At 49.1% G+C, this 15,069-nt stretch overlaps 1 protein-coding gene across 3 annotated transcripts in view; it reads right to left on the bottom strand.

Moving 5' to 3' along the window:
* Positions 1–15,069, bottom strand: part of TNS3 (tensin 3) — a 314,080-nt gene that overhangs the window by 284,366 nt on the left and 14,645 nt on the right. The window contains exon 1 of one of the 3 annotated variants that reach the window (XM_063609575.1): positions 2,807–2,914. The exons of the other annotated variants lie outside the window; for them this stretch is intronic. Within the exon in view, the coding sequence (XP_063465645.1) occupies positions 2,807–2,890 (84 nt within the window). The 5' untranslated portion in view covers positions 2,891–2,914. Of the gene's footprint in view, positions 1–2,806; positions 2,915–15,069 lie in introns of those variants that run through there. 3 annotated transcript variants of the gene reach the window in all.

Genomic DNA, 15,069 nt, shown 5'->3' with positions numbered 1-15,069 from the left:
AATTAGCCAGGCATGGTGGCGGGTGCCTGTAATCCCAGCCACTCGGGAGGCTGAGACAGGAGAATTACTTGAACCCAGGAGGAGGAGGTTGCAGTGAGCTGAGATTGCGCCACTGCACTCCAGTCTGGGTGACAGAGGAAGACTCCATCTCCAAAAAAAAAAAAAACATTTTGTAAAGCTGCAATAAACAGTGATTCCTTTGATGGATCTGGGCAAAGTCGATTGAAAACCTTCTGGAAAAGATTCAACAGTCCAGATGCCTTTAAGAACATTTGTGATTCATGAGAGGAAGTCAAATTGTCAATATTAACAGGAGTTTGGAAGAAGTTGATTTCAGCCCTTATGAATGATCTTGAGGGTTCAAGACTTCAGTGAAGAAAGGAGCTGCAGATGTGCTGGGAACAGCAAGAGCACTAGAACTAGAAGTGGAGCCTGAAGATGTGACTGAATTGCTGCAATCACATGATCAATCTCTAATGGATGAGAAGTTGCTTCTTATGCATAAGCAAAAAAAGTGGTTTCTTAAGATGGAATCGGGCCGGGCACGGTGGTTCACGCCTGTAATCCCAGCACTTTGGGAGGCCGAGGCAGGTGGATTACAAGGTCAAGAGATGGAGACCATCCTGGCCAACATGGTGAAACCCCGTCCTACTAAAAATACAAAAATTAGCTGGGCATGGTAGCATGCGCCTGTAATCCCAGCTACTCAGGAGGCGGAGGCAGGAGGATCGCTTGAACCCGGGAGGCGGAGGTTGCAGTGAGCCGAGATTGCGCCACTGCACTCCAGCCTGGCAACAGAGCGAGACTCTGTCTCAAAAAAAAAAAAAAAAAGAATGGAATCTACTCTTGATAAAGAAGATGCTGTACATAGTACTGAAATGACAACAAAGTATTCAGAAAGTTACACAAATGTGGTCAGGCGTGGTTGCTCAAGAATGTAATCCTGGCACTTTGGGAGGCTGAGGCGGGTGGATCACCTGAGGTCAGGAGTTCCAGACCAGCCTGGCCAACACAGTGAAACCCCGTCTCACTAAAAATACCAAAACTAGCCGGGTGTGGTGGCAGGCGCCTGTAATCCCAGCTACTCGGGAGGCTGAGGCAGGAGAATGGCTTGAACCCGGGAGGCGGAGGTTGCAGTGAGCCGAAATCATGCCATCCCACTCCAGCCTGAGGGACAAGAGCGAGACTTCATCTCAAAAAAAAAGGTACACAAATGTAATTGTGTAATTGTAATAAAGCAGCAAAAGGGTTTGAAAGGATTAATTTCAATTTTGAAAAAAGTTCTACTGTGGATAAAATGCTATTAAACACCATCACATGCTACAGAGAAGTCTTTCATGAAGGAGTCAACTGACGTGGCAAACTTTATCATTGTCTTATTTTAAGGAATTGCCACAGCCACCCCAACCTTCAGTAGCCACTGATCAGTCCAAAGCCATGAACCTGTAGGCAAGACTTTCCATCAGCAAAAAGATTTTAACTTGCTGAAGGCTCAGATGATTGTTAGCCTTTTTTAGCAATAAGGCATTTTTAAATTAAGACATGTACATTGTTTTTCTAGACATACTGCCACTTAATATAACTACAGCTTAGTATAAACAACTTTTATATGCACTGGTAAACTAAAAGATGTGTGCAACTTACTTTATCTCAATATTCATTTTATTGCAGTGGTCCAGTTGGCACCAAACTGCTGTATCTCCAAAGTAAGCCTGCACACACATGCACATTATATGCACAGACTCGTACATGTAGGTATGCATGCAAACACGGTATACATGTGTGTGTTCCTGTGGACACACATACACTTGTGTACATATACATTTAGGAACGTGCACTTACATACACACATATGCATGTAAACACACACAAAGGCGGAGGCAACCAGTTGGAGTTCAGTATGTGAATCCCGTGTTCAGATTCTCCTTGAACCCACATGCCCTCTTTTGTAGAATAACCCTGTTGACAATTGGGCAGTAAGGTTCTAGTGAAAATGATACCAACTGCAGAAGATCCTGCAGACACTTTAAAATCAAAATGTTATTTTTAAAAAATTACCTTTAATAAAACAAAAGTCAGCTACTCTAAGGAGGTTCCCAGATAGATTTTAGAGTCCCCATTCTGAGACACACTAAAGGCCAAGACCCCCTGAGCAGGGGTCTCTCCGGGCCGTCTGGGGACAACTCTGCACCCCCATGAATGTGGGTGCTCTGCCTGTCCTAGGGCCCTAGGACCCTCCGGCCTGAGTCTGGGCACCTGAAGCTCTGAGGTAGGGAACTGAGGACGACAGAGGGCCCCAGATCCCTTAGGCCCAATCCACAGGCAAGCATGATTATTATTTTGTTGGTTGTTTGACTTTTCTTTCTCTAAGCCCATAATTGTGACTTCCTCCCAACAAGCTCCTCCGGTCAGTGGGTACATCTGAGTCACACTCTGGGGGCAGGGGCGAGTGAAGCTTCCCAAGCTGAGGGAAGCAAAGCAGAGGCATGACAGCTGAGATCTTCAGGGGCTGCAAAGTGCGGGCCCCAGGCCAGACCCTGCCCACTCTCGCTGGCTGGCCTGGGGGGAATGCAACCTCCCATAAACCCAAATGGCAAAACTCCACAAATCTTTGGTACAGTGAGCACGGCATGCAAGGAAGGAAATGGCACCTGGCGATTCTCAGTGCAAGGGTGCTGGGCAGAAGGGCAGGTTGTAGCCAAGAGGCCCTACTCCCAGCCCTCTGTCCTCCGGTCCCTGCCACCAAGCCATGCCCCCCACAGACGATAACCAGGAGCAGCGGGAGCAGACAGCAACAGAACCTGACCTGTGCAGGGTGTGCAGGGTGCCTAGTCCCCATCTTCCACCAGTTGGTGATGCACGCGAATCCTGATCTCTGCCTGGAGCACATGAGGAGGCTCAGATCCACCTTGGACAAGTCCTGCAAATATCCAGGGTCAGAACAATCCTTAAGACCAACAGTGTGTCTGGCAAAGTTCACAAGCGTCCTACGTACGGGAGAGGCTGACTTTTCTTCTTTCCTCAGGGGTGCAGTCACGGGTGATATGCACAGCCTGTTAAGAGGCTTTGAAAACCAGCAGCTGCCAAGGCTACTTCCACCAGGACCGTCAAACCCGCCTGCAGGGAGCTCACAAATGGACCTTTCTGTCCCAACACTACTATTTAACCCAATCTTCACCCATCTAGGGGGTGCTATCTTTTAATCTTTCAAACACAGGAAAGGAAGAGTCACAATGTGGAACGAAAAAAATGGCCCTGTCCATTTCTGCAATGCCTTTCCTTGCAACACATACAGAAATCTATCTTAAGTAACAACCAGGTAAAGCACCCATATGGGTAAATAACTGAAGGTTTTATGGGAATATGACGTGGCAACTGGCAGAATACTTTCTGGGATTTTTCATCCTAGTTTGTTTTTTTAAGTGCCGACTGACTTCTCTGCCTACTAATAATTGGAGGCACTGGGGACATTTGGAAATGTGAAGACATTTTAACCATCACCACCACTGTGGTGGCCACTAGCATGTAGTGGGAGGAGGTGGGAAGGCCACGCCATTCCTGGAGCAAACTGTCCAACAAGGAATTATTCCACCCCACATGCCATGAACCACGCCTTACGGGATTACATCCACAGTTCAAGAACGTGTGTCATAGAATTCTCCAGAGGAAGTCTCCAAACTAGAAGGACAGCCTCTTGCCAGAGGGCTAGGTAGAAGGCAGGCGGTGAGCAGGCCTAGGGACATCTCTGCTGTCTGCCCATAGTCCCTCTGGCGAATGACAAATGACGAGAACTTCTGCACCACTCCCACCCCCACCAAGGAGGCCTGAGCACACGAGGCAGGCCCAGGCTGGCCCTCCACTGTCCACCCCCATGTGGGTGCTGACGCCTGTATACAAGACACTGCTTCCTGCAGGCAAGAATGAGGAGCCCGCTTTTAGCGTCAGAGCCTCTTGTAGGTTCCCAACATAAAAGGAAACAGGGAATTTGCCGTCCTGATAAGAGCAAGCTACAGCAAGCCGGTGCCGAGGATCAAAGGGGCTGCGCCAACCTCCTAGGAATGCTTCCTCGGCCTGCATTGTTTTCTTCTTTTATTCTTACCCCAGGGCAAAAAGCAAAGCTCCCAGTCTGTGCCTCATTTCAGGCTAACTTGACACTTGGCAGAGGGTCCCACACCCTCCTCCATGCAAGAGTGGGTGCCTCCACCAACCCCAACCCCTTTGTGTCCGTCAGCCCAAATTCAAAGAGGCCGACCCCAGCACCTCCCCACCCTGCAGTGGAGCACACCTGCAGGGACCAAGAAAGGCCCAGGTTTTCATTCTAAGGACTTCGGGTTCAGGCCCACCTCTCCCATCACCAACTTGCAAATTTCCACTGACTGCTGTTTCCTCGATGGAAAAACTGGGACAAAATAACCGCAGCCTCCCTGGGCATGTTTCCCACGCATGAGGAGAGGACAGGGTCCACTGCCTCCCCCCTCAGCAGAGGGTCCCAGCTCTGCCTCCCCAGGGCCCACTCTCCCACACAGCCACCCTATGGGACATTCCTCTGTGTACACCTGCAGGAAAACCCGGCTCAGGGTCCAAGGCCAAGCCCTCCTTGGTTATGTCCAAGGCGGTGAGCAGGAGGGAGCTTTGCATGACCCCCACGAGCCCTTCCACTCACCTGGGAATGGCAAAACCGGCCGCGAATCTCCCAGAGCCCAAATCTCCCCAGAGGGAGCCCAAGGGAAAGCACTGGAAGGCAGAAGCAAATCTCGCAACGCCCATGTATATAGACCTCCCATGTCACTCTTCCAATCCCATGTTTAATGCATATTTAAATATGCAGACAGGCAGGGCGTGGTAACTCACACCTGTAATCCCATCATTTTGGGAGGCCAAGGTGGGCGGATCACGAGATCAGGAATTTGAGACCAGTCTGGCCAATATGGTGAAACCCCGTCTCTACTAAAAATACAGAAATTAGCTGGGCATAGTGACGCGCGCCTGTAGTCTCAGCTACTCGGGAGGCTGAGACAGGAGAATTGCTTGAACCTGAGAGGTGGAGGTTGCAGTGAGCCAAGATCACACCACTGCACTCACACCTGGGCAACAAAGCAAAACTCCATCTCACAAAAAATAAATAAATAAACAGACATCAAGACACATGTTCAGATTTTTAATAATGGGAGCGGGAGAATTCTCCAAGGGACAGCAGAGGCGGCTTCACAACATTGCATCTTAGGAATGTGACTTTGGCGAGTTCCAAGAACTTTCTGGTGCAGGGCGGTGCCTCAGTCTCATCACATCATCTTTACGCACCCCAGGACCATGCAGAGAATGGAGAACAAGAGGCAGGGATGGGGGCTGGAAGGGGCTAAAACAAGAGCCACAGGAGCCAATCTTATGAGAGGCCAGCTCTCCTGCTCTACGTCTCTGAGGCCTCCATCAAAGTTCACAGCATCCTATGGCCCCAGGAAGACTGAGGCCCTTGTCCATCTCTGCACTCACCTCCTTCCACTCCCCCTCATTCCAGGCCCAAGCTCCACCGTGCATCTTCCTCAGGGCGATGGGGCAGCCTGGGGACCAGGACACACGGAGAGAGCTGCTGTAGCATAGGACAACGGCTCTTTTACGCAAACCCTGGCCTTCACATTCAGGGGGTCGAGCAGCCCTGATGATCTGATGAAGCTACAAACCCTGAGAACAATACACACACACTACACCTAGCTTGCAGGGGTTCACGATGCTGCTGAGGGCCACTGGGGCCCCAAGGCAGGAAGCTGGGTCTACACCACCTGCTCCACCCCTGCAGGACTGCAAGAGCCGGCTGCGGGTCTCCCTTTGCTGCCCACCCCAAACTGGGCTTTTATGCATCACTGCCATGGTCAGAATGTCTGTGACCCACCCCCAACCCCCAATTCCTATGCTGAAGCCCTAAACCCCAAGGTGATGGTATGAGGAGCTGGGGCCTCAGGAAGGTGGTCAGGTCATGAGGCTGGAGCCTCAGAATGGGCTTAGGGCCTCATAATAATGACCTGAGGGAGCTCCCTCACCCCTCTACCATGGGAGGGCACACAGAAGGCATCATCTATGAACCAGGAAACAGGCCCTCACCAGACACCGAGGGGCTTGATCTTGGACTTCCAGCCTCCAGAACTGTGAGAAATAAATTCCTGTCGTCTATCAATTGCCCAATCTAAGGTATCCGATTGTAGCAGCACAAACCAATTAAGATATCACTCTGTCCAAAATCTGGTTTCCGCCTTGAAATGCTGGTGTTTTCATGTCTTCCATAAATCTGCCCAACCAAAGCCCTAAACCTAACTTCTCAACCGGTGGCCTTCTCTCCAGACTCCCTTGTCCACCTCTCTGCTGCTGTCAGGGGCACCCAGTCCTTGGCCGACTCTGCCTGTGGTTCCACTGGCTGCTCCTGCCACCCTCGAACTGGGATCCCAGCACAGACATCAGCCTACACATGACCCCCTTCGAGGGGCAACAGCAGCTCCACCTCTCAGCACCCCTAACTTGCTCCTCTCAAACCCACCCAGAACAGTGTCCTTTCTGAGGTCCTGGCTGGGGGACTTGGGAATGTCCTGGAGCCTGGAGCCTCCAAGTCCTCAGTGAGGAACCCATGCACCACCAGATCCATCTAGAAACAGGCTGTAATCCCCAAGCAACCCTGTGTGACTTTGTGTGACCCCCATGTCAGGCAGGCCATGGGTGTCCCCATACACAACTGCCAGACCCCTGGCCTCTGATGTCAGGTCACAGTGACTGCTCATCCCAGGGATTTTCAGGTGTGACTTCACGAAAATATCACCATAACACCAGAAGTAAACTGAGGCACAGCATGGTCACCTCCTTGTCCAGGGTAATAGGTTTAGGACATGGTGCGACGCTGGTTGGGCAAACTTCAGAGGGTAAGCTAGGACAGATGCTCATGCCTCTGTAGCCCCACACACCTAGGTTTATTCTTCTGTAGCTCGAGTGCAATATTCTAGTGCTTTGTCCTTGTGTCTCAGAGTTGGACACATGGAGCACAGGATGCTCAAATCCCTGGCACCTTATTCTTAGGGGCCTGCATCTTATCACGCTGCCTTTGGCCACCACTGAGAGTGTTAGAGACTGTTGTGTTCCATTTCTCTACTGTGGTGGGTGCAGGGTATGCTGAGGACTATGCAGGGACCCTATGGGACCACCCACCTCAGGATTCAGCCTCAGAAACTTCTCTACTTTCCAGAAAAACTTGTTTCTGTTCATTGTCTGGTTTTCTTCTTCTTTTTTTTTTTTAATCGCTTAGATACCAAGAAACAATTCAAAACCATCGGTTTCCCTCATCACAATGGCTGCTAGGAAGCTCATAGCCAAATCATGCAGTCACCTCAGAAGTGTGAGGCTGTGTGATTCCTTAGGTGGGTTGCAGGTATCAGCAAGGGGCCAATTTTTAAAATAAAATTTGCTGAATAAGTAAATGGAAGAGTCAAGCAACATTTTAGAACAAAAAACATGGCCACAATATTTCTCTCCCAAGACTCATCAAAAGGTGGAATCTATTTCCTAACCCTGGCATCCGAGCTGGTCTTGCTTTGGCCAATGGAATAGAACCTGAGGTTTTGCCTGCAGCTTCTGCCTTTGCCCTTGGGTGACCTGAGATAAACCTGCTCAGAAGCAGGACTATGCAGACAGAAAGGCCAGGCTGTGAAGACCTGCTGAGCACAGCTCCCACGCAGCTAGCCCACTAGACCTCCAGAAAGAATTTGTTTTCCTTTAAACCACTAAGTTATGGGGTGGTCTGCTTCACAGTAGATAGCTGGTTCAGCCACTTAGTCTACTGGTAACCTGAATAGGTCAATCCTTACTAACAGCCCAAGGTGGCAAGGAATTGAAGCACAGTTGCAATACAGTTTGATAGGTAAACATTTCTCCATTGAGGTAATGATGGCAAAAATTCCCTGTGCACCCTGACCATCCAGGGGAGGAGTGGCGTCCTCTCCCTGGACTGACCCAGTGTATGTCTCTGACCCGGAGATCATTCTGGAAATGGAAAAGCCAGCTCATTTTTCCTCAATAGAGTTCTGCAAAAAAATATCTTCATCATTGATAGTTATCTTAAGTAGACTCAAAGAGATGGAATTAGATTTATTTGGTCAAAGGTGGATAAACACTTGAAAGGTCACACCCTTCAGTCTCGTCTGCTGCCTTTTTTTTTTCCCCCAATATGGAGTTTCACTCTTTTTGCCCAGTCTGGAGTGCAATGGCGTTATCTCGGCTCACTGCAACCTCCGCCTCCCAGGTTCAAGCAATTCTCCTGTCGCAGCCTCCCAAGTAGCTGGGATTACAGGTGCCCACCACCACACTCGGCTAATTTTTGTATTTTAGTAGAGATGGGGTTTCATCATATGGGTCAGGCTGGTCTCAAACTCCTGACCTCAGGTGATCTGCCACCTTGGTCTCCCAAAGTGCTGGGATTACAGGCATGAGCCACCATGCCAGGCCTAGTCTGCTGCTTTCTACCGGAGTGCAACATTTCACAAAACTCTGCAACCAAGTTTATGAGACATCCTTGGAGATGCTGGTATGGCAGTGGAATTCTTTTTGGTGGAATTCTTAACTACATACAAAACAAGTAAAGTCAGTCTCTTGGCTGCGCATGGGAAAAAGACTTTTCTCTCTGAAAATGACGTGGGTAAGAACAGCATGGATAAATCAACGCACACGGAAGATGGGTTTCAGGACAACTCCATGAGTGCCTGGGGATAATTCAACAATGGTTGGGAGCCAAGACATGGCCCCATCTCCAGCTCCGGGCCCAGCCCTCTCTGGCCATACCCTTCTTTAGCTATGCCCATTCTTGTTCATGTCCCTAACAGCAAAGCTAGGCAAGACTCCCTGGGCATCCCCAGGCCAGGCCCTCTGCCTGGGCACACGAGGATCACCCAGAGTGAGTGAGGCAGATGGAGTGGTCACAGCCAGGAGCTGCATGGGGACCCGCTGGAAACACAGAACCCCTCCTGCCTGGAGACCCGCTTCAAGGACTCTCAAACCTAGGCCAACGACAAAGATCTAAAGTCCACAGCCCTACCATCTGGACGGTGAGATAAATACATAAGAACAGCTCCTAAGCTGAGGAGAGCTCACACTTTCACAAACGTCTCCTGGGTGCTCACTCTGAAAGGTGCCCTTGAAGAAGGCCTTTTCACCAGTTTCAGTAGAAAAGCTTCAGGACCCAGTGATGACCTCCTGGGTCCTGGGCCAGTCAACCATGGGGCAGGACTCACTAGCAAGATTGAGTGCCCAACCTCTGATGCCAGGATGCTCATTCCCTCTGGAGGACACCAACTCTATTCTGGGGAGATCCAATCTTACCCCCAGGGTGTCATCAAAGTCGATTTACAGAAGCCCTGCCCCACTTCTCCAGAAAGTGGCTCACCTTTGTGTCCCACAAGCCTAGTGATGGACAGTGTATTATCTCATGACAGCCCTGGGTTGAGGCCACTGAGCAAGGAGGACACTGTTGGTGGCTTTTCCCACACCCACTTGCCAACCAGCATAAATCTTCCCACTCCCCCAGACCACAGTCACAGTCACAGTCCCAATTCCTTGCAGTGGTCATTAATTTTATGCATCCTCTTGGCTAGGCCATGGTATCCAATTGTTTAGTCAAACATCAGTCTAGATGTTGCATGAAGGTATTTTTTACATATGATTAACATTTAAGGCCGGGTGCGGTGGCTCACGCCTGTAATCCCAGTACTTTGGGAGGCCAAGATGGGCAGATCACAAGGTCAGGAGATCAAGACCATCCTGGCTAACACAGTGAAACCCCCTCTCTACTAAAAATACAAAAAACTAGCTGGCGTGGTGGCAGGCTCCTGTAGTCCTAGCTGCTCAGGAGGCTGAGGCAGGAGAATGGTGTAAGCCAAGGAGGTGGAGCTTGCAGCGAGCCAAGATCGCGCCACTGCAATCCAGCCTGGGTGACAAAGCGAGACTCTGTCTCAAAAAAAAAAAAAAATTTTAAATCAGTGGACTTTGAATAAAGCAAATGACTCTCCATAATGTCGTGGGGCTAATCCAATCAGTTGAAGCCCTTAAGAGAAAAGACTGAGATTCCGAATTCTGCTCCAAGCTGCCTTCAGACTCAAGACTGCAACCTTGCTGGGCATGGTGGCTCATGCCTATAATCCCAGCACTTTGGGAGGCCAAGGCGGGCAGATCAGGAGGTCAGGAGTTCAAGACCAGCCTGACCAACACGGTGAAATCCCATCTCTACTAAAAATACAAAAATTAGCCAGGCCTGGTGGCACAAACCTGTAATCCCAGCTACTCGGGAGGCTGAGGCAGGAGAATCGCTTGAACCCAGGATGCAGAGGTTGCAGTGAGCCGAGATTGCGCCATCGCACTCCAGCCTGGGCAACAGAGCAAGACTCCATCTCAAAAAAAAAAAAAAAAGACTGCAACCTCAAGAACGGCTAAAATTTATTTACATATATGTGTGTGTATATATATATATATATGCACTATATATATATACACACACTATATATACACACACACACATATATATATATATATACACATATATATATATATGAACATGCCCTGTTGGTTCTGTTTCCCTGGACATCCTGACTGATTAATACCACTAAGGTCTTGGCTGCCTCCCCCACCCTATCCTCATTCACCTCTCAGTTTCCACAGCACCTTCTTTTCCTCTGCAGACATGTCCCCTTCTCAAAGCTTGGTCCAGACGCACACATGGCTACCTACTTGCTCCTGAGTTCATAGGAACTCCTCATTGTAAGAAAAGCAGACTGTCTTGCACACCAAAGAAGCTCAGTCTGCATCTCTTTGGTGAAGAATCAAAATCCTCAACTAGTAGAGCAGGCTATAAAGACACTGGCCTCCAGAAATGTTGATTTTTTTATTTCTTTTTTTTTTTTTTTTGAGACAGAGTCTCACTCTGTCACCCAGGCTGGAGTGCAGTGGCACGATCTCAGCTCACTGCAAGCTCCGCCTCCCGGGTTCATGCCATTCTCCTGCCTCAGCCTCCTGAGTAACTGGGACTACATGCGCCCACCACCATGCCCGGCTAATTTTTTGTATTTTTAGTAGAGACGGGGTTTCACTGTGTTAGCCAGGATGGTCTCGATCTCCTGACCTCATGATCTACCTGCCTCAGCCTCCCAAAGTGCTGGGATTACAGGCGTGAGCCACCGCGCCCAGCCTTTTTTTTGGAGACAGACTCTTGCTCTTTCGCCCAGGCTGGAGTGCAGTGGTGCAATTTCAGCTAACTGCAACATCCACCTCCCAGGTTCAAGTGATTCTCCTGCCTCAGCTTCCTGAGTAGCTGGGACTACAGGCGCACACCATATGCCCAGCTGATTTTTTGTATTTTTAGTAGAGACGGGGTTTCACCATGCTGGCCAGGCTGGTCCCGAACTCCTGACCTCAGGTGCTCAGCCTGCCTCAGCCTCCCAAATTACTGGGATTACAGGCATGAGTCACTACGCCTGGCCAATTTTTTATTTCTTAAGGTAGTAAGCCAGTAGGTGGGGGACAAAGTTAAATATAAACAAATGCTGAAAATACGCACAAATTTACACTAGTTAACACCAACCTCACTTTCCAATTTCACACTCTGCTGGATTTCTTAATCTTAGGCAAAAATTCACATTGGGGGTTCAGGGAGCTGAAAGGAGTTCTCCTAAGTATGAGAACTGTAAATGCAGCTTATTCCTCACACAGGCTCTGAGAGGCTTTGGAAGAGCAACCAGCCACAGTCTGATAGCATGATACGTGCGGATTAGTGCAAAGACACATTGAACTTTAAAGACATCTCAATTAACAGCTTCACTGGGGTTTCAGATTAGTACTACATATTGGAAAAAAGATTAATCCAGATGAGTGGTTCTAAACCCTGTCGAGCCCCAACCCAAAGTGTCTGATGCAGGAGGTCTGTCTGGGGTGGAACGCAGAACTGGCATTCCTAACAGTTTCCAGGGGATGCTAATGCTGGTGTCAGGACCTCGCTGTGAGAACTGCTGACTTAAGGCAGCACTCGTCCAAAAACATGGACTCCTCATCAGAGCCACCCAAGCAGCTGCCTCGCTGGTAGGTGAGCCTGGGCAGGCATCTATCATTTGGCAGTGATGGCAGCCACATTCACGTTTCCACTGCAGTCACATAGCATGCTGCCCAAAGGTACTCAGGGTGCTCTTACAGAGTCTGGGTTTGAGAAAAGGCACACATCTTTGTTTTGTCAGATTTGCAAACCACCTATGGAATCAACACAATAAATACGATTCTCTCCCACTCTACTCTCCCTTTTACTCTGAAGAGCTTGCTCCCCAAGCAAAAGGGATTGCTCTGTAACAGTCTGATTATGTGCAAGACAGTAAGTGCTTCTAAAGTGCTTAAAAACAGTTAAGAACTGCCACTGCATAACTCCTAAGGGAATAACTGATTCAGGCAAAGGCCATCCTTGGATGTTAAAATGGCTGAAAGTTGTTAGGAGGCAGTATCAAAGGTAAGAAGGGAATCGGGGTCTCAACCAAGTGATCTGACTTAGCGGGCCAACAGCAGGACAAAAAGACATTCCATCTCATGGCCAGGCGCAGTAACTCATGCCTGTAATCGCAGCACTTAGGGACACCCAGTCATGTGGATCACCTGAGGTCAGGAGTTCGAGACCAGCCTGGCCAACATGGTGAAACCCCGTCTCTACTAAAAATACAAAAAATCAGCTGGGCATATGGTGTGCGCCTGTAGTCCCAGCTACTCAGGAAGCTGAGGCAGGAGAATCACTTGAAACAGGGAGGGACGTTGCAGTGAGCCGAGATGGCACCACTGCACTCCAGCCTGGGCTACAGAGCGGGACTCCATCTCAAAAAAAAAAAAAAAAAAAAAAAAAAAATTCCATCTCTTAATGTGAGGCAAGTAGAGGCACCTCACACATATGTAATCATTTTTTAAAAACTGCTTATCCTGAATCTAATGAGGAGAGAAGAACCGTACAAATTCATACTGTGCAACAATCTACAAGAAAACTGGCCTGAGCCCTTTAAAAAGGCAAAGTCCAGGAAGAAATAACATTGTCCCTATTTTCAGATGTCATGATTATCTACATGGGAAATCTCCAGGAATATACAAAACAAAACTTGGCAAGGTCACCAGATACAAGGTAAACATACAAAAGTCAATTGCATTTCTATGTACTAGTAATGAATACACAGACACAAAAGTAAAAATACAAGGCCATTCACAATCACTTTAAGAAGTGAGGTGAGACACAGTGGCTCACACTTATAATCCCAGCATTTTGGAAGGCTGAAGCAGGTGGATCACAAGGTCAGGAAATCGAGACCATCCTGGTTAACACGGTGAAACCCCATCTCTACCAAAAATACAAAAACTTAGGCATTGCGGGGGGCGCCTGTAGTCTCAGCTACTTGGGAGGCTGAGGCAGAAGAATGGAGTGAACCTGGGAGACAGAGCTTGCAGTGAGCAGAGATCATGCCACTGCACTCCAGCCTGGGCAACAGAGCGAGACTCGGTCTCAAAAAAAATAAAAATAAAAAAGAAGTGAGACACTTGGGTGTAAATCTGAAGACACATACAGGACCTGTATGCCAAAACTACACAGATGCCAATGAAAGAAATGAAAGATAATCTAAATAACTGAAAAGATATATCATGTTCATGAACTGGAAGTCCTACAACAGGTGAGTGGTTAAGTAAACTGTGGTACATCCCTTGCAGGTAACATCGCTCAGTAATAAGGAACAAGCTGGGCCTAACATGACTTATTCTGCCAGTCACCCCCTAAAACAAGAGGCTGAGGCATCCGGCTGATTCTCCAGCCCAATGTGACATGCTGATTTCTAAGCTGCCTCCATCTTGCTGTCTGTAACCACAGGCACCCCGGCAAAACTCCACTCTGGGGGCTACCCCAAGACCCTCTGAGAGGCTGCCCTGCCATCAAGCCCTTGAAAAGTTGGCACAGGGAGCCCCATCTCTCTCAAAGAAAAGGCCAGTGATTCAAAACACTTGGACTCCAGAGGGCCCTGGGACCTGCAGGAGAGAGTAGGGAGAGGCGAGCCAGGCCACAGCAGCAGGCACATAGCCCCAAGCAGGCCACGGGATCCTCTTCCTTCACCTTTGAGATGCGGCTGGCAGAACTGGGGGCTTCGGAGCAGGCAGAATGGAGACAAGCAGACTCTGGGTCTGAGGGGCGTGATCAGAAGCCCCTTGCCCTGCCATGTCCAAGCTGAGACGATGGTCAAGCTACCTCGCCCTGCATTCACCTTCAGTTTCTACAGAGTTAGTGAGGGTTAAATGTATCTGAGACACAGCAGGCACTCACCGAACATTAGCTGCATGAAAGGAATGAGTGAGTGAATGAATAAATGAATAAAGGAAGGAACAAGTGAATCTCCCCACACAGGGCCTCACACACAGTCAATAATTCATGCCAGCTACTTCCTTGCCTGCAGCCTCCACTCTGCGGTGTGCACCTTCTATGCATGGCAACGAGCCTGAGGTCTATGAGCGGCTGTTGTGCCATATCGCATTCATGCAGCTGCAAACAGAACACTGCGTTATGGAAACCCCGGCAGATGTGGGGGAGTCGTGAGTGGCACCCACGTGATACCCTGCCATGTGTTTTACCCAGGGCCAAGGCCAAATGCCAACTGTTTGACACAATGGCCCTGAAGTGGGCCGCAGCCTCTTTGAGGAAGGACAGATGGATCTGCTGATAGAGCGATAACTTGTACCGGGACACACTATCTCCTCCTCACTGTGGCTGTGAACAAAGCCCACAGTATTCACAGCACGGCCGCCATCACCGCACCCACTCCTCCTCCAGGCAGGGATCTGAGCAGTTGCTCATCTGAAAATTGATGTGCTTCAGGCACGAAGCCTATGTATTATACGAACCCAAACATCTCTCCAAAATTTGGCTAGTGTCTTACGTGCACTCAGTCCCCGATGCAGAATTTGTGAACATGATCTGGGGGTCTCAGCACAAAGCAAAAAGGGGGAGAGGAGACATTTTCCCAGGACAAGTCTGCTGGATGCCCAACATCT

Source organism: Symphalangus syndactylus, chromosome 9 (genome assembly GCF_028878055.3).
Source record: "Symphalangus syndactylus isolate Jambi chromosome 9, NHGRI_mSymSyn1-v2.1_pri, whole genome shotgun sequence".
In the NCBI taxonomy this organism is placed as follows: Eukaryota; Metazoa; Chordata; class Mammalia; order Primates; family Hylobatidae; genus Symphalangus; species Symphalangus syndactylus.
The sequence above is the reverse complement of the archived record's forward strand: the minus strand, read 5'-3'. Positions and strand labels throughout refer to the sequence as shown.